Source organism: Coregonus lavaretus, assembly GCF_964263955.1.
Source record: "Coregonus lavaretus genome assembly, chromosome: 39".
Taxonomy (NCBI): domain Eukaryota; kingdom Metazoa; phylum Chordata; class Actinopteri; order Salmoniformes; family Salmonidae; genus Coregonus; species Coregonus lavaretus.
The window spans coordinates 13035167-13057873 of NC_140026.1; the positions used below are offsets into that span (position 1 = coordinate 13035167).

The following is a 22707-nucleotide window of genomic DNA, read 5'->3' on the forward strand; positions in this document are numbered from 1 at the left end:
TATATATATGATCATTATGTGCTAAATATTCACGGGGAGGGCAAGGGGGATCATGACAGTCTATGGGTCCACCATTGCAGAATGAATGGGACGCATTAGCACACAGATTTACATATGGCTAATTATCAACAAAGAGGTGGTGTGAGAATGTTGAGGCGGATCCATCCATTCCGCATCAGAACATGCATGTATTCCATTACATGTGATCCTACGCACTGACCCATCCTTATGCCAGTGTTCTGGTGCGCAGGCAGAGCTCTATTTAAAAATCAGAGAATAGATGGGAATCTGCGACAATGGCGCACTGAACACAGTTGAGAGAGCATCTCTTCACTCTCAATATGAACCCCCGGATCCAGTGCTGCTCAAGCGCAATGCCCCTCTTCCAACCCCCGATTTTACATTTTACATTTTAGTCATTTAGCAGACGCTCTTATCCAGAGCGACTTACAGTTAGTGAGTGCATACATCCTGTAACACGTGGAGGAGGGAGGGAAAAAAGGAAAAACAATTAAGCAGGTGTCTCACATACTGTACATGACATGTCACACTCAATGCATGACGACAGGAAAGAAAAGCAACTGGCAACTTAAATGGAAATAAAATAATTGCCTGTATTTCTTGCATTAAAAACAATGATTGCACAAAGATTTCTCTGCATTAAACTCATGCACCAAAACGGTAGCATTACCTGTATATTAAATTAATTAAGCATGTCAAAAGTTACCCAGAAAAAGCAACTAGTAAAAATGGATGCAAAAAATGATAACTTTGACACCATTCAACTTGTAATAAGCTAATACTTTTTATTATTATTAACATTTTATTACTTTTAGTTAAATTAGTACTACTACATAAAAGTCTAAAAACGTTTGTAAACTAGAAATATGTATTATATTATATAATAAAGGGCCTATTTGATTGGCCCCTTGAAATGACTAGCTAGCCAATTAGAATTTTAATTCAGCCGCTTCAAGATGTGTAGCTAGCTAGCTAGAAAAACTTATAGCATCAAAACATTTCTCAAATGTCTGACTTTCAGCCATTGAAACAGGTAAGTTAGCTAAACCCAATGACTGTTGTGCAGAACTCGAGTTTTATAGAGTTGTAGCTATTTTTTTTTATATACAAAGGGGGTAGATCAGCTTTAATATTGCAGCTAGATTGTAGCTTCCATCAATCTAATAGTCTGCATCATTCCAATCCCCCATATATTTTTATATATTTTTATTACATATACATATATATTTATATATATATATATATACACTACCGGTCAAAAGTTTTAGAACACCTACTCATTCAAGGGTTTTTCTTTATTTGTACTATTTTCTACATTGTAGAATAGTAGTGAAGACATCAAAACTATGAAATAACAAATATGGAATCATGTAGTAACCAAAAAAGTGTTAAACAAATCAAAATATATTTTATATTTGAGATTCATCAAATAGCCACCCTTTGCCTTGATGACAGCTTTGCACACTCTTGGCATTCTCTCAACCAGCTTCATGAGGTGGTCACCTGGAATGCATTTCAATTAACAGGTGTGCCTTCTTAAAAGTTAATTTGTGGAATTTCTTTCCTTCTTAATGCGTTTGAGCCAATCAGTTGTGTTGTGACAAGGTAGGGGGGTATAGAGAGGATAGCCCTATTTGGTAAAAGACCAAGTCCATATTATGGCAAGAACAGCTCAAATAAGCAAAGAGAAACGACAGTCCATCATTGCTTTAAGACAAGAAGGTCAGTCAATACGGAATATTTCAAGAACATTGAACGTTTCTTCAAGTGCAGTCGCAAAAACCATCAAGCGCTATGATGAAACTGGCTCTCATGAGGACCACCACAGGAATGGAAGACCCAGAGATACCTCTGCTGCAGAGGATAAGTTCATTAGAGTTACCAGCCTCAGAAATTGCAGCCCAAATAAATGCTTCACAGAGTTCAAGTAACAGACACATCTCAACATCAACTGTTCAGAGGAGACTGTGTGAATCAGGCCTTCATGTTCGAATTGCTGCAAAGAAACCACTACTAAAGGACACCAATAAGAACAAGAGACTTGCTTGGGCCAAGAAACACGAGCAATGGACATTAGACCGGTAGAAATGTGTCCTTTGGTCTGGAGTCCAAATTTGAGATTTTTGGTTCCAACCGCCGTGTCTTTGTGAGACGCGGTGTGGGTGAACAGATGATCTCCGCATGTGTATTTCCCACCGTAAAGCATGGAGGAGGAGGTGTTATGGTGTGGGGGTGCTTTGCTAGTGACACTGTCTGCGATTTATTTAGAATTCAAGGCACACTTAACCAGCATGGCTACCACAGCATTCTGCAGCGATACGCCATCCCATCTGGTTTGGGCTTAGTCGGACTATAATTTGTTTTTCTACAGGACAATGACCCAACACACCTCCAGTCTGTGTAAGGGCTATTTTACCAAGAAGGAGAGTGATGGAGTACTGCATCAGATGACCTGGCCTCCACAATCCCCCGACCTCAACCAAATTGAGATGGTTTGGGATGAGTCGGACGGAAGAGTGAAGGAAAAGCAGCCAACAAGTGCTCAGCATATGTGGGAACTCCTTCAAGACTGTTGGAAAAGCATTCCAGGTGAAGCTGGTTGAGAGAATGCCAAGATTGTGCAAAGCTGTCATCAAGGCAAAGGGTGGCTATTGGAAGAACCTCAAATATAAAATATATTTTGATTTGTTGAACACTTTTTTGGGTACTACATGATTCCATATGTGTTATTTCATAGTTGTGATGTCTTCACTATTATTCTACAATGTAGAAAATAGTAAAAATAAAGAAAAACCCTTGAATAAGTAGGTGTTCTAAAACTTTTGACCGGTAGTGTATATATATATATTTTTTTTTTTTTTTTTTTTTTCCTTTATTATTTTCCCCTAACCCTACCACCCCTCCCCTAATTGGAGTAAACTAACGGACAACAACACGTAGGCTTCTACTTCAAGTTTATACATACAAAATAAATGTTTATGGACACAGTGTATTTTACAATAGTTATCTATTGTTTGTTTTTAATCCCATCCTTCAGCTACACTCAACCCCTCCCATCTATCTCTGAAGAACATCCAGTTTTGATTTCTATTTGCCATATATTTTAACCGTGCTATTTCACAAAAGTTCTGAACCTATATACATTTTCCAGACACAGTATATTTTACATTAGTTATCTTGTTGTTTTCAGTCCCACCCTTCAGCTCCACTCAACCCCACACATCTATCTCTGAACACCATCCAGTTTTGATTTCTAATTTGCAATATATTTTTCAACTGTGCTGTGGTGTTTCACAAAAGTTCTGAACCTTTCTATTCTCATAGTTTTTACAGATAGTTAATTAAAGATACAACTGTTTTCTAAAAGTATTATTATATTATTGATCGATTGACTATGACTTTTCAAATCACCCAGCAGTGCTATTTGCAGAGTTAGCTCCAGGTAATTGTTGCAATTCTTCAGCCGCTCCTGAACCTGCGACCAAAAACAAGCTACCAAAACAGTACCAAAACAAATGATATAATGATTCGGTCTCTTCGCAGCAAAATCTGAGTTGTAGCTATTAATTTCATAAAGAAACTCTAGTGCTAGAGAGCTCTTTACCTATGTGGAGAGACAGTTAGCTAGCTAACTAGCTAGCATGCTGCTATGCTAAGGATGGCTGTGTTTGGTTGCATCATAGGGATAGATAGAGGACTCATATTTATATTTGTGCCAATATAGCGTCTGTGACAGCATGGGCAGCGCCATTGAGGCTACAACCCATAGGAATCCCCACCCAATTCATTACTTTAATGGTAGTGGCGGAAGCCCTCAATGGCTCTGCCCATGCTAAAATAGCCTTTTGACCAGTAGAGGCCTCTATCATTCCCTATGGGTTGCATACAGCATCAATCTCTGTATGAAGTAAATGGGCGCGTTTGACATTGCAGCCGACTTGAAAGGCGAGTCGAGACTGACTGATCTACAAATGACCTTGCATCATAAATAACTACTCAACATGATTTGTAGATCAGTCTGTCACTCACAATTTATCCATGATACATCATGGGTTTGATGCTCTCGAACACGGCCAATGTCTCTGAAGTTTCATTCAGATATAACCCCAGTGGCTCTTGACCCCGACAGCAATGTCTATGTGCAACGACAGTCTGCTCTGCAACTACCCGAAGTGTCGGGTGAAGCTGTGTGGGTTCGCCTGGGTCACGGCCTGCTCGCACGCCTTCTGTGACCAGCACGGGTCTGGAGAGTTCAGCCACTCCCCAGCTATCTGCCTGGCCTGATCCTCCACGCTCTCGCGGAAGCTGAACATCGTGCTCACTGAGCTGTCACCGTCTGAGGAGTACATAGCCATGGTGCTGTCGGGACTCAGGCCCGAAAAGGTGCTGGATATAAGTGACCAGGCACTGGCTTTCTGGACCTACCAGGTCTGTCTGTGTATTGCCTATGACAGTCACAGTATTTAATCAATCCAGTGTTCATCTCAGCCTGGTCTAGGACAGGGGTTCTCAAAGTGGGGTTTGCGGACCCCTAGCGGTCTGCGGAAGTACTGGTGCAGGGGTCCGCAACCAGATTATACACTGCTCAAAAAAATAAAGGGAACACTTAAACAACACAATGTAACTCCAAGTCAATCACACTTCTGTGAAATCAAACTGTCCACTTAGGAAGCAACACTGATTGACAATACATTTCACATGCTGTTGTGCAAATGGAATAGACAACAGGTGGAAATTATAGGCAATTAGCAAGACACCCCCCAATAAAGGACTGGTTTTGCAGGTGGTGACCACAGACCACTTCTCAGTTCCTATGCTTCCTGGCTAATGTTTTGGTCACTTTTGAATGCTGGCGGTGCTTTCACTCTAGTGGTAGCATGAGACGGAGTCTACAACCCACACAAGTGGCTCAGGTAGTGCAGCTCATCCAGGATGGCACATCAATGCGAGCTGTGGCAAGAAGGTTTGCTGTGTCTGTCAGCGTAGTGTCCAGAGCATGGAGGCGCTACCAGGAGACAGGCCAGTACATCAGGAGACATGGAGGAGGCCGTAGGAGGGCAACAACCCAGCAGCAGGACTGCTACCTCCGCCTTTGTGCAAGGAGGAGCACTGCCAGAGCCCTGCAAAATGACCTCCAGCAGGCCACAAATGTGCATGTTTCTGCTCAAGCGGTCAGAAACAGACTCCATGAGGGTGGTATGAGGGCCCGACGTCCACAGGTGGGGGTTGTGCTTACAGCCCAACACCGTGCAGGACGTTTGGCATTTGCCAGAGAACACCAAGATTGGCAAATTCGCCACTAGCGCCCTGTGCTCTTCACAGATGAAAGCAGGTTCACACTGAGCACATGTGACAGACGTGACAGAGTCTGGAGACGCCGTGGAGAACGTTCTGCTGCCTGCAACATCCTCCAGCATGACCGGTTTGGCGGTGGGTCAGTCATGGTGTGGGGTGGCATTTCTTTGGGGGGCCGCACAGCCCTCCATGTGCTCGCCAGAGGTAGCCTGACTGCCATTAGGTACCGAGATGAGATCCTCAGACGCCTTGGGAGACCATATGCTGGTGCAGTTGGCCCTGGGTTCCTCCTAATACAAGACAATGCTAGACCTCATGTGGCTGGAGTGTGTCAGCAGTTCCTGCAAGAGGAAGGCATTGATGCTATGGACTGGCCCGCCCGTTCCCCAGACCTGAATCCAATTGAGCACATCTGGGACATCATGTCTCGCTCCATCCACCAACGCCATGTTGCACCACAGACTGTCCATGAGTTGGCGGATGCTTTAGTCCAGGTCTGGGAGGAGATCCCTCAGGAGACCATCCGCCACCTCATCAGGAGCATGCCCAGGCATTGTAGGGAGGTCATACAGGCACGTGGAGGCCACACACACTACTGAGCCTCATTTTGACTTGTTTTAAGGACATTACATCAAAGTTGGATCAGCCTGTAGTGTGGTTTTCCACTTTAATTTAGAGGGTGACTCCAAATCCAGACCACCATGGGTTGTAAAATTTGATTTCCATTGATAATTTTTGTGTGATTTTGTTGTCAGCACATTCAACTATGTAAAGAAAAAAGTATTTAATAAGATAATTTCATTCATTCAGATCTAGGATGTGTTATTTTAGTGTTCCCTTTATTTTTTTGAGCAGTGTATAATTGCATATCACAGGCTTCCCTAAACTGAGAACATTGTGTAGAGATTGTTTTGGAGTCTGAAAGATTGTATGGTATATCTACAGCCTAGTCTGAGTACACAGACAGAGGAACATGCCTGTTTTTAGACAAATAGCCTATTTTCACACAAATATAATTGCATTCAAAACTGTAAATTGTCTAGATCAGGCTTCCCAAAGCTAAGAACATTGTGTAGAAATTGTTGTGGAGTCTGAAAGCTTGTATCATATAAAGTGAGTCCCAAAAGTACTGTTCTGCAGGGCAGGAGAGCATGATGTTGGAGTCTGAGAGAGGGAGGGAGGTGGAGGAAGGTGTGTGAGTGTGAGTGTCTGCCCTCCCGAGTGGTGAGGTGTGTGTCTGAGCTGATAGAGTACGCTGAGGACCCAGATGCACTGAAGACATGGGAAGTCATCACCACAATAGAAGGTGAGGCGCACACACACACACGATGGGCGGGATGCTGAGAGATGTTACATATAATTTGTCTAGGTGTACTGTACCTTATACTATTAACTTTGTCTGTGTGTGTCCGTACACATGCATGTGTGTCTGTGGGTCAAGTTGATTTGTCATATGCACAGGATACACATGGTTTACACTGTGCACAGTACAATGAAATGCTTACTTAAATGTGTCTGCGTCTGACTTGTGTGTTGCAGGAGTGTATTTTCCTGGAGTACAGTCTGTTGCAAGCCGAGGGTCAGCAGAACCAGAGAAGAGAGCTGGTGCTCAACACCATGAGAGGGGAGGTCTCCTCACTGAAGAAGGTAGCTACCTCAACCTCACCTCAAACCCAGGGGTCGGCAAGTCTACCATAGAGTGCAGGCTTTTGCCCAGCACTAACACACCTGATCGAACCGATCACAATGAGTGCTTAGGCTGACTGGAGCAAATGCTTGCCTTGAGCACCAGAATTGAAGGCTCACACCTGCCCATTGTTTTACGTCAGATAGTGCGACGGCTGTCTGCATGTCGCGTTAGAATGACACCACCTATCGGAAGACATTGCAAGCGTGTCTTAAACACAATCACTTTTATTTTGCCATATTATATACTGTACCTTGTTATCTCCCATTCTCCCTCCATCTCCCTGGATTCCCTCTCAGTTCCCTTGTCTTTTCCAGGTGATGGAGGAGTACAAGAGGAAGAACAGTGAGGTGTCAGAGCGTCTGATGGAGAGGAACAGGCCGTACCAGAAGTTGCAGGGGCTCCATGACTCTCTGAGGAACATGGTGGTGGGGGACAGAGGCACCACGCCAGCCAGGACCAGCAGAGTTCAACACAGGTTAGAGAGAGAGAGAGAGAGAGAGAGAGAGAGAGAGAGAGAGAGAGAGAGAGAGAGAGAGAGAGAGAGAGAGAGAGAGAGAGAGAGAGATAGAGAGAGAGAGAATCAAGGGGGAGATCTAGGGATATACTATAGGCCTGAATCGTAACTAGAAACCAATATGTAAAAATACTCAGGCTTTCACATGAATTCAGGCACTGATGTCCTTACAAGAGTTGCATGAACTCATGCAAGCGGATCTCAAGTTAGGATTTGTCCATAGAAATTAGGGGAGGAAGTAATGAAGACGTAGTGGAGGATGTATAGAGAAGAGTGGGTACACAATACAAAGAGTACAAGACAGAGAAAGCTATTTGAGAGGAGGTTGAGACAAAACAGGGTATAATTAGTTTACTGTTTATGAAAGGGGAAAATCAACTTTACAAAAATAGATTCAATTAACCACCTCCCACCTGTTTCCCAGGGGTGGTCAGAAAGCCCTTTCCCCAGGGGAGTGCTCCATTCCTGGGCATGGGCCCTGAGGGAGACATGCGGCTCTTCTCCAGGTCGCAGTTGTAAATGAGAACTTGTTCTCAACTGGCTTACCTGGTTAAACAAAGGTGAAATAAATAAATAAAAAATAATTCTCCCTGGAGCCAAGACCTTCAGCTCTCCTGCCAGAGACAGGGGCCGGGCCTTACTCAAGAATGACTGAGACTTTAATTAGCATTCTAGAATTCCAGGATTAGAATTAATAGAATACACTAATTATTATTCTAATACTGACACAGTGCTGGTTTGGTACCTGTCTGCATTTAAGCAATAAGGCACAAGAAACAGTGCTGTATCATGAATTCAGTCACAGGTAGATGGTGTAAGTGAATTCATACAATTTAATTATTCCAGCAGAAGATATAGTATGGACAAAAATCTGGTTGTTAGTTATGTTGGTCATGTTGCTACAGACGCGAATCAGTCGTTTAAACTTTATTAATTATTTTTGCAAAATTGCTATGCAAAAGGCCTGGTCATCCTTTCTAAACAAAATGGTTGCTATGCAGGCTGGATAACGTCTCGTCACTTGCCAGCTAGCCAACTTCAGCTAACTCAGTCACGTCAAACATTGAATCGGGAATGACAGTACACTAGCTGCATTTTCGTTTGTTTGAGCTTTTTTTCTATTGCCATTTACTTGGATATGATACAGTATGTCCATGATAATGACGTTGATGGGTGATTTCGACTGGCTCAGAAAAAGTTGCCTCGTCTGGGCACTGTTCACAATGTATGGTACGAGCCACAGAGATCGAAATTCAAAAGTGAAACAATTGTTTCCGAGGTCGGATAGGCAGACATCGAGGTTTATATTAACCGCCGCTGTACCAATCTAAATAATAGGCTGGAAGTAAGGGGAAATAGTGTGCGAGTTGATATAAATACAAGAGATGATTCGGAAAGCAACGTGAACATGAGATTCGGTTTTCATTTTCAGCTGGAAAATGTTAGCAGACATAGGTGTGTCTGTGACGGCCAATCAGCATCCAGCATCCCAAAAAACTGTTTGATATTGATATTTACATTTACGTCATTTAGCAGACGCTCTTATCCGGAGCGACTTACAAATTGGAGATATTGTAGTTTTGTGGTTGTATTTTTGTTACCTTAAGTTACTTTATCTTGATGAAATGCTCTTTGATGCACAACTTAATATTTGCCCTTATTTTTCAATAAAATACAGCATGACAGTGTTGTGAGAAAGCTGCGTTATGATCGTTCTATTAAGATGTTAGTTTTCACAATGGAAGGTTTGACTACCATCATGGTGAAAGATTATCAACTACATAAGCTAATGATAAAGCAACAGTGTGAAATCATGTCCACATTGGAGACACAATATTTTGGGAATGTTTGTTTTAATGTCTTGAATCCATAAGTCATATTAGTCAGTAATTTACAAAATCCCCCAGCCTCCCTCCCACTTTAACAAAATACACACAGTGTATTCCTCAAGACTATTTAACATAACAAGGATCTACTATTTACAAAACGAAGACATGAAAAAAAACAGGCACACAGGCTCTTCACACTCCTTCCTGGCACCCCGGTCTGTCTGATCCCCTCCCTCTATCACCCCCCCCTGCACTCCTCCTCTCATTCGCTCTGGGGCTTGTAGCTGACTGAGGCTGCAGTCTGAGCCTGGACGTTCTGTCTCTTGCCGTTGACGATGAGGAGCAGAGGGGAGTCCACTCGTATACTGCGGAAGTCAAACGTCTACAGCAGGGCCAGGGGAGAGGAGGGAGGAGAGATTATAGATCAGAAAATCATAAATGAAGAGACCACCAAGATCTGTAATAGCGTTGGTTGATATATATATATAGTTATTTTATTTTACATTTCTTTTTTCTATGAATATGATGAAAAACAACAGTTTAAACATTTTGGCCAAGGGATCCGTGGAATAAGTTTAGATGCTGTAATACAATACAATGTAATATTATTAATCTCCAATTTACGTTCTTAAACCTGGGCAACACGGGCTTGGGAGGTTCACAGTATGAAAAATGTATGCACTCACTAACTGTAAGTCGCTCTGGATAAGAGCGTCTGCTAAATGACTAAAATGTAAAATGTAAATATTGGTATCCAGAGTACTCCACGAATTATACATTTTTCACTCAACACTTTTTGTATTCCCCGCCCCCCCCAAAAAATATAAAAACACTGTAATTTAAGCTTTAAAACTGCAACGTTTTCTCTCTGTCTCATGGCAAAATATGTAGAATTACAGGATATTAGCTTGAAAACTGCAACAGTTCCCCTCCAAAGCCAGGAGATGGGCCTTTAAAATGTTCCTTCCCAGGGCCTGAGACTTGGACCGTCAGGCCAATGCTATTTTTATCTCACACGAGTTGTGTTCTGATTATGAGGGGGTCCCCACAATCACATTTTGCAGACACTCATATCCAGAGAATCCTAAAATCAGTGCATTCATCTAAAGTAGATGGAACAACTACATCACAATCATTGTAAGTAAAACGTGTGTAAAGGTCCATGTAAGCTGCAGAGAGAGACACACTAACCTGGCCGTTGTGTACTACACTGTGGCGTTTGACCTGGGGCTCTGGGATGACCACAGAGTCTCCAATCAGAACTCCCCAGCTGTCTGCTGTGTTATAGACCATGACCACGCAGCACGTTTCCTCACTGTCCACCATGCCAAACGTACTGGGAGACAGAGAGAGACACAGTATGATATCACTGTCTATCCACCATAGCAAATGTACCCCAACAAGGCAAAACATACAGTATCATAACCCTTCAGTTCAAACAACTTCAAACAAAGGGGCATGCAGATAGCAACTTACTTCCATCATCCCAAACATGCAGAAAAAGGTACATCTTACACACAGAGATCCACACACATAAAGTACACAGCAGACTCCACATTACAGATAGTAGTTTATCACTAGAGGAAGGGGAACTCACAAGGCCACGCGTCCCTCTGAGGCCAGGCTGAACACCACCTTTCCCAGGGCAGCCACCCCAGCGTTGTGGCCGTGTGTCAGGGCAGACAGGGTCCAGGGCTCCAGGCTCCCAACGCGGCCTGCGGGGGAGCGGAACTGAGGGGAGGAGCATGGCCCCAAGGCCAACGTGCTGAGGTTGGAGAGCATCGTCCGCAGCCGCCGGGCCTTCACCTTCCCCTGTATGGGTGAAAGAAAAAGAGTAGTCCACTGTTATCAGTGGAAAAGCATAGGACTCTGCTGCCACCTACTGGTGGTTTATAATTCTACCTGATACATTTTTGCATTAGTGCTTGAGTTGGCAAGAAATGTGTTTGTATGTTTTTATTAAGTTTATATCCTATACAGATCACATTAACTGCTGATAGATGTAGATTGGAGACTGATGTGCCCTGTCCAGTTTATCTATATGAATATGTGTGTGTGTGTGTGTGTGTGGGGGGGGGGGGTTCTCCTGTTCCTACCTTGTTCTCTGTGAGTGCTGTGAGTTTCTCCAGGTATTCCAGCAGCTGCCTCTCCCGCTCTGGAGGCTCCTCCCACACAGGGTCCAGGGCCGCAGCCCGACTGTACCCCCCCAGCGCAGACCCAAACATCTCCTCATACTGAAACAGCTGGAGGGGGTAGACACAGGCATGGATCATTAGCTTCAGTTTACTTTTATATGCATTTGTCTGTGTAATGGAATTATTTAAGTCATTTACCACACGCATATTATAAGAATCCTAATAGAATATATCAACGATAATGTGTTACCGTGGCTCTATTGAAGTGCAGATCGGGGTTGGAGGTTGCTGTTGGGTCCACTTTCTCCTGAGAGAGAACAGAGGGAAGGAATTATATAGTGCTTAACAATGATTATTGCACAATAATCAAATTGACCCACTCATACTATCCTGTCAGGCTTTGTAAATACAACTGAGTTTGGTTTGTGTGTGTACTCACAGCCTGTGCATAGGCACTCAGAGCCTGCTGAGACATCTGTGGATTCTGTCTGCAGGTGAAGAACAGGGAGATGTAGGCATTCCCCAGGATGTCTGTCAATATACCCCAATAAATCATCAACTATCCACTCATATTCAGTAATAGAGGACATTTTTCTCATACCAACATTTATGTTAAGAGCTGTTCTTCTATCCTCTCTTTTGAGAACCTGAATTACATTCTAATAATTGTATTTCGTGCATTCACACAACATATGTAACTGTACGCGTACTCCACCCCAGTAACCCCAGCCATGTCCCCCACACTTTAACTATCTGAACTCATAACCACTGTAAAATATGAATCTGTTATATGAAACTATCCATCATACTGACACCAGGAGGTGCCGTCGGTGATGTCCAGCTGGACAGCCTGCCTGGCCATGTCCACACTCTCCAGCACCCTCTTCCCCTGCTCATCACCGCCCCCTCCTGGCAGCTGCCTCAGCACCATGGACAGACTACGCAGAGACACCTTGTTCTTACTCTGGGACAGAGGGAGAAAAGAGATGTGATCGCGATAATGTTAGGATACTATCGCCTGTTGGGTCTAACGGTTACAGCTGTTGACCCCGGCAACCATGTATGCCAGAGTCGGCATGGGTTCGAATCCGGCCCACTGCCCTTTGACTCACTCTCCCTCTATCGTCCCCATATTTACAACACTGTACTATCGCTTCAATAAAGCTTTTTTTTTTTATACGAAAGGAGTGGGACTGCCCCACTCATTAAAAATAATAATAATTGGATATTGGTTTGGGGGTAGGTCAATTTCAATGATGTAGGAATAGAGAATAAAACAGACCAGAGTAAACAAAAGAAAGGTAGAAAGAAAGAAAGAGAAAGGAAGGTGCACACAATGGGAGGTAGAGTTATGACTTGAGGATGAGATAAACAGCTGTTGTTTGTGTAGGCCTATAACTAGGGCTACAACCCGTTCTGAACGCTTTACATGCATTCTATTCTCCATCAGTAAGATTCTACTGCATACCTTGATCTCATCACAACAACGGTACCACAGCACCGACATCACTCTCTCCAGTTAACCTCAAGAGCTTTGTGACTTATGCTGTCTGTAAATTAAAAGCTCAGCTATGCAAATAAAACACATTATTACTGTATTATTATTGCTAACCTGCTGCAGGGCTCCAGTGAAGCAGGTCTTGGCGGTGGTCAGATCTCCTTTCTTCCAGTACTGCTCCCCCAGTGTGTTCCAGCCCTCCACCAGTCCAGGCTCCAGCTTCACGGCCCGGGACAGGCACTCCTCGGCGGTGGTGCTAAACTCCGGAGCCACCCCCAGGGAGCGGCCCCGCAGCAGCAGGAACTCAGCACTGTGCTTATACGACTCTGGAGGAGACGAAGGGATGACAAAGAGATGATTCTCTAGTCCAGGTGTTCCCAAACTTTTTCACCCAGGCCCCCCTTCCAGCATTGGAGAACATCCTGCGCGCGCCACATCTATTTCTATGGGCACAAGCACTGTTCATTACACAAACTGTTCACATCCCTCTTGTTGGCGTAGAGAAAATGTTGCAGTTTTAAAGCTCTCTATACATTTTGCCCTGGCTAATGTGTATTCATGTGATATTTGAGTGACTTGAATATTACAATAACATCTATGGGCAAAAAAACCTAGCTGAAAAACGTTATCTGACATGGGCTTGTTGATCTGGACATTTCTGATAAGTTATAAATAGCTCTGTAGGGTATGCAATGACTGACATATCAGAAAAACTGATGATGCACTACCCAATTTAGAAAACGAGTTACTTTTTAGTCCCCACAGTTTGGGAACCACTGCTCTAGTCAACTGACTTGTGCTGTGTGTTTAAAGATGTAACCCCACATATTAGATACCAAATGGATGCCAAGCTAAGCTCAGCCAGCACTGTGCTTATAAACTATAACCTCGTCCCCAGGCTCAATTGCTACCGCATGGGACAGCAGGCTGGTGGACGACAACAGTGCGTATATGACTCTGGATTGGAAGAGATGGAGGGACACCATGAGCCTTAGTTATGTAAGTCATTGATGATTCAATAATGCATAAAGAGATCCCTCTCTAGTCAGGCAAGCTTTGTGAGCGCTGAATAGTGTGGTAAAAGATGTGTAGCTACACCAAATCGCCAAATGGATACAAAGCTATCATGCAAAATGTCAGTATATTATTTTTACATGTGTGGCTACCAAATCAGAACATGCCTTTCTTTTCTGTTCTGTTTTCTCACCTTCTTTCTCCTCCAGCTTCTTTAGTGTCTTCTCCATCTCCTGTGCCACATCACTCGGTTTCCTCTCTGCATCCTCCACACTGTGAGTCTCAAAGTAATGATCCCGAAAATGATACAACTCATCCACTAGTTCCTGATCCAGAAAGAGATAAATTGTTATTGATACATGTGAAGGACATTATTAGCTAGGTGCATGGCATGCAATCATGATGAGCCAGATGAGGTTACAATAATGTCATTTTGAAAAGTGTTGCTGGGCAGCAAATTCACTTGATGTTGGTTTCCTTGCACGTGCATGCATGCTCACTGGCAGTGAGGGATGATGATACAGCAAGTTAGCTAGCTATGGCTGATTAATGGCTGGACGTCTCAGGCGCTAACTTAACGTTAGCTGACTAGCCAAGATGGAGAGACATTGTCAGTCCAGTCAAGCTAACGTTAAATAGTTAACTAACCGAGGAGCTCGATACATCAACATATAGAGAAAGCTGATGGCTCGTCAGATTTAGAGACAACCAACTCGGTTAGAAGATTTGTAGTACAATCAACCACAAGATTTTGGTCGATTAATATGACAGTTGACATCACTTTGTGGTCCTCTGTAGCTCAATTGGTAGAGCATGGCGCTTGTGACGCCAGGGTAGTGGGTTCGATCCCCGGGACCACCCATACGTAAAAATGTATGCACACATGACTGTAAGTCGCTTTGGATAAAGCGTCTGCTAAATGGCATATTATTATTATTATTGTTATAGTAACGAGTCTGTAGTGCTAGCTAGCAACAAAGGAAAGGTGGGATGTAACTGTCTAAATAAGACGTCCATTACAATTGTGAGGTTAAGAAAACGTATGGCAATATATTCCATGCAGTGATAATAATATAATATTTTGCAATACTTTTAAAATCTGCAAATCATCTTTGTCAGTCGCAGGATCACCATCCTTCTCCATTTCCGCCATCTTTTCCAGTGGTTGTTGCAAGAAGAATTCGAGAAGAAGAGTACATTGAAAACACGGCACCTGCTGGCCTGGAGGGTGTGCAGTAGCTGGATAATATTAAACGATTATTTGCTAAACTATTCGTATTTACTGAAAGTAATAAACTGAAGTTCATTGTGTTTCTTTTTTTTTTTTTTTTTTTTACCGCATATTGCTAGCTAATTAACTAACAACAAAGTTCGTATTGTTGTTTAACAGACTTAGCCGGAAGTGGCCCTTTTTAACCGGAAATGTGTCCGTTTCCAAAACACATCAGTCTTGTGCTCATTTTAACATATCGATTGCTTTAAAGTAGTCACGACCTAACATTATGTAAAAATGTTATTTGAACGAGTTCTGAGAGGTGACAACTTCTACTTGCAATAAGAAAAGTTAGCTGATAGATTTTGGATTTGTCTGTCTTGGCGGTTCCCTCCAACAACAAGGGGGAACCATTCATTCGTTGTTGTTGCTAGTCCGACACAGTGCGAGCGGTGTCCACATTATCCCGCTAAACTAAGTGATCTTGCATGCACAGTTTTCGATTCAGTTTCGCGTTAGTGCCTATTCTAAATGTCAGATACATGGAGCAACATCCAGGCTCACAAGAAGCAGCTGGACTCGCTGCGAGAGAGACTGCAGAGGCGACGGAAAGACCCCACGCAACTCGCTCCAGGTATGTTTTTAGGCTAACGCGTTAGCTAGCTAGAGAGAGGCGGGATAGGGAACATAAGATTAGACAATAGGGATTTCAACACACACATATGTATTTGATTCTATGCTGATGGTTAAAGTTGAAAAAGTTCAACAAATGTTAATGTTTCTGTATTCTCTCTGGACACACTATATGGTCCAGATACTAACGAGTAACGTTAGCTAGTGACCAAAGCTCTTCATCTACATAAACACTGTTGTTACTGCCAATGGGATTTACAACTGGTGGTTTTCACTTCTCTCAGAGGTGGGAGGCAGCAGTGCTGAAGGGGCTGCAGCGCGGAGTGAGAGTCCAGGACCAGCTCTCCAGAGCCCCCCACGGGAGGAGGCTGAACGTCCCCCGGACCCCGAACTAGAGAAGAGACTCCTGGGTTATCTGTCTGACCTGAGCCTCTCACTGCCCACTGACTCCTTGACCATCACTGATGAGCTCAACACTGTGAGTGTGTATCCCTGTGACCAAGGTCTACTGGCTGATAAAAAATATCAGACCTGGGTTCAAATAGATGTGTATTTGAGTTGAGTATTTGTTATTTAAATATTTTTGTCTGTGTATTTGAGTATTTTCAAATACACAGCCCAGAACAAGTACTTTTATTTGAGTATTTTAATGGTTATTTGTAAAAACCAAATAGTTGACCAAATTGTATTTGAAAATATTTTCAAATTGTTATTTCAAATACTATTTTCAAATACCTGGGTTAAATGCATGGGAGTGTATTTGAGTCAGTGTATTTGAGTATTTTCAAATACTTTCCAATTGTATTTCCAAATAGGCTACATTCCAATATTCAACTACTTGTTTTTTCAAATAAAGGTTATCTGAATACTTGTTTTAAAATGTATTGAAAAGTAATTGAAATACCTAAAATAGTATTTGAACCCAGGTCTGAAAAGTATATGTGTGTGTGCTGACCGCTATTGCTAATTTGAATGAAGACTATGGATATGAGTAATCGCTAAGCCACTTTTCCCATAACTGCATCACTTTCCTTTTCCTATCCTTTCTTCACCTTCCTCTTCTATTTTCTCCTCCACAGTCTGAAGTGCCTGTCACCCATGGCTGCATCCAGAGTCTGCTGCTCAAGTTCTCTGCCCAGGAGCTCATCGAAGTCCGGCAGCCATCAGTGGCCACATCCCCCTCCTCCTCTTCCTCAACGCTCGTCATCTCCGTGGACCACACAAAACTCTGGGCCATGATTGGGGGTGGGGCCTTAGGCCAGAGGAAGAGGAAAGCAGAGGACCAAGCCCACCATAAACGTCCGCCAGGCTCCTCCCCTGCTCTCCAGAGCCCGCCCTCCCCTCCGCCCACTTCCTCCATCTCCCTGGCACCGGCATCCTCCTCCCAGCTGACCGGGCCCTCTGATTGGAAGGCTGGAGGAGGAAGGGGAGGGGCAGATAAACAGGGCAGGACCAGTAAGGGGCAGACGTCTCACCTGGACATGGAGATAGAGAGCCTCCTGAACCAGCAGTCTACCAAGGAGCAGCAGAGCAAGAAGGTACATTCACACCTTGGGAAAGAGATGGGGATACCGTGGGGGTAGTTTGAACCATATCAGTACAAACTTTATTATACTGCCCAATGTTCAATCCACTTTTCAACCACACAGTCAATGGCGAAATCAAATTCAAATTGTGTGTGTGTGTTTGTTTATAGATGAGCAGAGAAATCCTGGAGCTTCTGAACACCAGCACAGCTAAAGAGCAGTCCATTGTTGAGAAGTTCCGCTCACGCGGTCGTGCTCAGGTCCAGGAGTTCTGTGACCACGGGACCAAAGAGGAGTGTACGCGGTCTGGATTCACACCCCAGCCCTGCACCAAGCTGCACTTCCGGTCAGTACTGCTGCCACACACAACCATAAGAGTACACTCCCATATATATTTGTATAACCCCCTTTATCACCCCAATTTCGATCTTGTCTCATCGCTGCGACTCCCCAACGGGCTCGGGAGGCGAAGTTCGAGTCATGCGTCCTCCGAAACATGACCCGCCAAACCGCGTTTCTTAACACCCGCCCGCTAAACCCGAAAGCCAGCCACATCAATGTGTCGGAAGAAACACTGTTCAACTGACCACCGAGGTCAGCCTGCAGGCGCCCGGGCCGCCACAAGGAGTCGCTAGAGCGCGATGAGCCATGTAAAGCCCCCCTGGCCAACCCTCCCCTAACCCGGACGACGCTAGGCCAATTGTGCGCCGCCCTATGGGACTCCCGATCACGGCCGGTTGTGACACAGCCCGGGAACGAACCTGGGTCTGTAGTGATGCCTCTAGCACTGCAATGAAATCCTGATTTTATTATTATAATAATTATTTATTTTTTGCATTTAATTCAACCCAACCCAAAATTGCCTTTTTCCTGATTTTGTTGTTGTGCTGATCACATCCCTTATCATTGGCTGTATGTCTCCATTCAATCACTTAGTCTCTTTTAATTGGCTGAAGCATCTTATCTGGTCCCACTGTATTGGCTGAGCCCTGTCTTCTCTCCCCTCTCTCAGACGCATCATCAACAAGCACACAGACGAGAGTCTTGGAGACTGCTCCTTCCTCAACACCTGTTTCCACATGGACACCTGTAAATACGTGCACTATGAGATCGACGCCCCTCCAGAGGCAGAGGGTGGCCTGATGGGGCCCCAGGCCGGGGGCATGGAGGTGGGACTACACCAGGGGGAGGAAGACAGCAACGTGGGGAAACTGTTCCCCTCTCAGGTGAGAGAGAGGAAGAGGAGGAATAGAATGAGAGGGACAGGGACATGAAGGGAAAAGGGGGTGGCCTATGAAAAGGAAGGAGGGAGACTAGGTTTTTATGACACAGGCTTTTATTTTGGTACATGTCTCTAAAGGTGTGAATCCCCAAAGGGAGAAATTAGGTAAATGAGTCTGTCTACATAAGTTATGTCAGTTACCTCCAGAAGTGTGGAGACGTGGTTCTTAGGCAGTCTGACGCTGCGGTTCAATCCAGTCTGATCCGGTTTTGTCCCCCATCACAGTGGATCTGTTGTGACATCCGAGTCCTGGATGTGTCGATTCTGGGGAAGTTCTCTGTGGTGATGGCCGACCCTCCCTGGGACATCCACATGGAGCTGCCCTACGGAACTCTGACGGACGACGAGATGAGGAAGCTCCACATCCCCGTCCTCCAGGACGACGGCTTCCTCTTCCTCTGGGTGACTGGCAGGTACCTCCACCAATCAGATATGAGTGGAATAGTGTGTTACTACTCGACCAATCAGCTGCCAGAAGAACAGTGCATGCTAATAAGCATGCAGGGTCTGACAGGTTAATTATTATATGATAACAAGCCATAAACTCCGTATTTTAGTTTATGTTGATTGGTGCTTTGATTGACATCTTTCACTTTTTTCAATAGGCTGTTCAATCTTCATGCCTATCTATATTTATTTTAGGGCTATGGAGTTGGGTAGAGAATGTCTGAGCCTTTGGGGGTAAGTCTTTATTCATCAACCTTTGGACCAATAAGGAAGTCAACTGTGTCATAATCTGACCGTTGGTCTTCCCCTTGCTTTCTCTCGTAGCTATGAGCGTGTTGACGAGATCATTTGGGTGAAGACCAACCAGTTACAGAGAATCATCCGCACCGGGAGGACTGGTCACTGGCTCAATCATGGGAAGGAGCACTGCTTGGTGAGTGTGATGTAATGTGTTGTGATATAATAATAATAATAATTGGTCATTTAGCAGACGCTCTTATCCAGAGCGACTTACAGGAGCAATTAGGGTTAAGTGCCTTGCTCAAGGGCACATCGACAGATTTTTCACCTAGTCGGCTCGGGGATTAGAACCAGCGACCTTTCGGTTACTGGCACAACGCTCTTAACCACTAAGCTACCTGCCGCCCTATATGTTGTGCGGCATCATACCTCTTATCTCATCTGACTCTGAGGGCTCTGGGCAGTTTTGTGCAGTCAGTTGTGTATATTTACTGTTATTGTGGTATAGTTGTGTGTGTACAGTTGTATTGATGTGCATGTGCTTCTCAGGTGGGCGTGAAGGGACAGCCCCAGGGATTCAACAGAGGGCTGGACTGTGATGTCATTGTGGCAGAGGTCAGGGGTCAAACAATTAATCCATTTGATGTTCCATTCCAATCCTATGAGAGAATGTTTTAACTCAACCCTGTCTGTTCTCTCTCCTGCTCTCTCTCTCATTATTGTCTGTTGTCTCTACCTCTTTCTCTCGCTTTCTTTCTTTCCTTCAGGTGCGTTCCACCAGCCACAAGCCAGATGAGATCTATGGGATGATCGAGAGACTCTCACCTGGTACCAGGAAGATTGAGCTCTTTGGCAGACCTCACAATGTCCAACCCAACTGGTATGTGTGTGTGTGTGGTGTGTATTCATTGAATTTGTAAATTAGGTGTGTGTCTGTATCTGGGTATTCTCTTTCTTTTTTTAAGCCTTCTCTCTCTCTCTCTCTCAGGGTAACTCTTGGTAATCAGTTAGATGGCATTCACCTCTTGGATCCTGATGTCGTGGCTCGCTTCAAGAAACGTTACCCAGACGGAGTCATCTCCAAACCCAAGAACATGTAGAGTAGGCATAAACGCCCTACGTAGGGTCTTCATTGTCAATTACTTGTCATGTTATGAACATGTTATGAACTTAGTCGCCGAGGGGAGAACACTGATCAATGCTCAGTGAGTGGCTGATGGACTGCCTTGTTTTTTCATGTCTTTCTTTGTACCTATTACAACATTTTGTAATAAATATGGTTGAAGGAATATTGATGTATCTCTATGATGCGCATCATATATACTGCACAATGAATCCACCAAAAACATTTCAGTGTATATATATATATATATATATATATTTTTTTTTTTTATTACTTTGTTAGTACATTTTGTCCATTTCCATGACAACAATACAGTATACAAAGTGAGGACTGGGTAATTTGGGGATCTTGATTGTTTTTCTTTTAATCAAAGTAAATGTAAATCATTGACATTTCTGGAAATTTATCAATATTTTCTTCAGTCATCAGGAATCACATACATTCTTCTCATCATTCCAAACTTACCACAATAGCTACTACGTTCTCATACAATAAAGTTCTCAATTTGTACAAAAATATATAAAACAGAATTAGAAGTGGAAAAACATAAGTATTTATTATCCTTAAACTAGTACGTGAAGCAGGAAAAATATTTCAGGTTAGAGAGGGTGGGTTGTAGCCAAAACAGTTGAAATGTCTTCTCAGAACAATCTCTGTTGGCTTTCTCCTCCATTCACTGATGTTCCCCATAAGATGCCATCAGAAATGAAGGTAAGAGTGGCACGTAAGCTGGAGAAGCTGCAGTTTTCACATTTCTAGATATGAATAAAGTGTAGATACATTCCAAGCACCAGTTGAAACAGGCACTAGAAGAAGAGAGCCAGCACCAAACTGAATTTAATTTAGGAAATGTTCAAAATAAGTAAAAAGGCACAGTCATTAGTCTTTATTAGCCAAACTGATCAAAATCTAGTTACCATGTTCTTCTCAGCAAGTTAGGATAGTGTCAGGATAAAAACGAAAAATCCAGTATTTAAAGTTGGGAGTGCTTAATTTTCTTGTATTCACCGGCTAGTATTTGAAAGACTTGAATTTGCAGTTGTTGTGGTCTTTTACCTGGCCCTAGACCAAACCAACCTAACTTACATCCCAACACACACATTTATTCAAAAAAAGGAAATCCCAAATCTCCAAAAAGAAAAGGAAAATAATGCACTTTGTTGGTAATGATGTAGTAAACAGTTTTCCATCTCTACTAGCCACATCAGCAGTACATTCAGTCTTTCTCTATAGTGAAGAACTCAATCTAGTGTGATATATCCATCCTTTCACAGTCACTTCTGAAGGGGGAGTTGAGAAAGAACGTTGAGTACATATGTACCACTGAGTAGATTAAGTCCCCGTCCTTTACATTATCTGTTCTGTTGAGCTATAATAATGGATGCCATAGTGGAGGGGCGAGAGCTAATTTCCGGGCGGTGGTGATGACAGGAGGGATGCGTCAGTAGATACTGAAGTCTCATTCCCAGCGCTGTGAGCCAGGGTCATATTCATTAGGGCACACCGTAGCAAAAATGTTTTGCAACGGAAAACAAAAATGAGCATTTCTTATCGGACAAGCCCAGGTAGCCCCCCCCCCCCCCCCCCCCTATTTCAGTCCCTTTTCTTCCGTTTGATGCCTAATGAACACTATCCAGACTGTCGGGGCTGCTCTATTCAGCAGGTGGCGTCCACTGCGTTGAAGTTGCTGTCCATCTGGTGTCTGAAGGAGAGGCGAGCCTTGGTGGAGAAGTAGATCTGGGAGCCGCTCAGGCTGCTGCCCCCCTCGCTACCACACGACACCGTGGACAACAGGCGAGGCTTCATCTCATCTCTGGGGACTGGAGCCATGAAGTGAGGAAAGATGGAGGAATGGAGAGGGAGAGAGGTGGGGAGTAGAGAGGAGAGAGCAGAGTTATTGAACCAGTAGCAAACAATGTTTTATCATCTTCATTCTTTTTTATGTCTACATAGTGAGGGATGATTTGATCATGCTGTTTGACATACATAAATGGTATGCGTCATCCCTCAGGTGTCTTTTTGTAACTTAAATGTGACATGATATAAACTTATCTGACATTAGAATTATCTAAATCTAATAGAGCAGGATCTTCATTACAAAGGTGTAGGTGGAATGAACAAATAATGAATGAATAAATGATTGACTGACAGTTATAATACTGTGGACAGTGGACAGTAAAAGAAGAACAGAGTGACATAAAACTCATTATTGACTTTCATAAGCGGAGCCCGGAGCAAGTCCTTCAC

General features: G+C 43.7%; 3 protein-coding genes and 1 pseudogene across 4 annotated transcripts in view; 2 read left to right on the forward strand and 2 right to left on the reverse strand.

Annotated features, from left to right (window-relative positions):
• Positions 1 to 4152: 4152 nt before the first annotated feature.
• On the forward strand, positions 4153 to 8175 carry LOC311112715 (E3 ubiquitin-protein ligase CCNB1IP1-like; annotated as a pseudogene). Its single transcript has 5 exons — positions 4153 to 4457; positions 6856 to 6963; positions 7321 to 7481; positions 7945 to 8035; positions 8106 to 8175. The product of its transcript is annotated as an E3 ubiquitin-protein ligase CCNB1IP1-like (transcript).
• A 1184-nt stretch (positions 8176 to 9359) lies between these two features.
• On the reverse strand, positions 9360 to 15153 carry LOC311112863 (tetratricopeptide repeat protein 5-like). The gene is made up of 10 exons (XM_084156001.1): positions 15087 to 15153; positions 14190 to 14322; positions 13097 to 13308; positions 12298 to 12448; positions 11924 to 12015; positions 11735 to 11791; positions 11446 to 11592; positions 10947 to 11161; positions 10541 to 10685; positions 9360 to 9731 (listed from the first exon to the last, which is right to left on the reverse strand). Exons 1-10 carry the CDS (start codon positions 15147 to 15149, stop codon positions 9612 to 9614), a joined length of 1335 nt encoding a protein of 444 aa, XP_084012127.1. The 5' UTR covers positions 15150 to 15153; the 3' UTR covers positions 9360 to 9611.
• A 261-nt stretch (positions 15154 to 15414) lies between these two features.
• On the forward strand, positions 15415 to 20620 carry LOC311112858 (N(6)-adenosine-methyltransferase subunit METTL3-like). Its single transcript, XM_084155994.1, has 11 exons — positions 15415 to 15843; positions 16127 to 16320; positions 16922 to 17380; positions 17539 to 17714; positions 18381 to 18594; positions 18876 to 19063; positions 19293 to 19331; positions 19422 to 19530; positions 19887 to 19952; positions 20105 to 20217; positions 20326 to 20620. The coding sequence occupies exons 1-11, from the start codon at positions 15741 to 15743 to the stop codon at positions 20435 to 20437; spliced, it is 1773 nt and encodes a 590-aa protein (XP_084012120.1). The 5' UTR covers positions 15415 to 15740; the 3' UTR covers positions 20438 to 20620.
• A 1451-nt stretch (positions 20621 to 22071) lies between these two features.
• LOC311112869 (uncharacterized protein C17orf114-like) overlaps positions 22072 to 22707 on the reverse strand; it is a 7055-nt gene continuing 6419 nt past the window's right edge. The window contains exon 3 of the mRNA XM_084156008.1: positions 22072 to 22280. Within this exon, the coding sequence (XP_084012134.1) occupies positions 22117 to 22280 (164 nt within the window). The 3' untranslated portion in view covers positions 22072 to 22116. The remainder of the gene's footprint in view (positions 22281 to 22707) is intronic.

Bases quoted from the DNA above. Each gene is read 5' to 3' on its own strand.
- LOC311112863 (XM_084156001.1), bottom strand. From the start codon at position 15,149: ATGGCGGAAATGGAGAAGGATGGTGATCCTGCGACTGACAAAGATGAT. The intron at 11,593-11,734 runs GTAACACATTAT...TACCCCCTCCAG, and splicing joins TGCACTTCAATAGAGCCACG to CTGTTTCAGTATGAGGAGAT. The intron at 10,686-10,946 runs GTGAGTTCCCCT...TCTGTCTCCCAG, and splicing joins TCAGAGGGACGCGTGGCCTT to TACGTTTGGCATGGTGGACA.
- LOC311112858 (XM_084155994.1), top strand. From the start codon at position 15,741: ATGTCAGATACATGGAGCAACATCCAGGCTCACAAGAAGCAGCTGGAC. The intron at 15,844-16,126 runs GTATGTTTTTAG...CACTTCTCTCAG, and splicing joins CCCCACGCAACTCGCTCCAG to AGGTGGGAGGCAGCAGTGCT. The intron at 19,332-19,421 runs GTAAGTCTTTAT...TTTCTCTCGTAG, and splicing joins GAATGTCTGAGCCTTTGGGG to CTATGAGCGTGTTGACGAGA.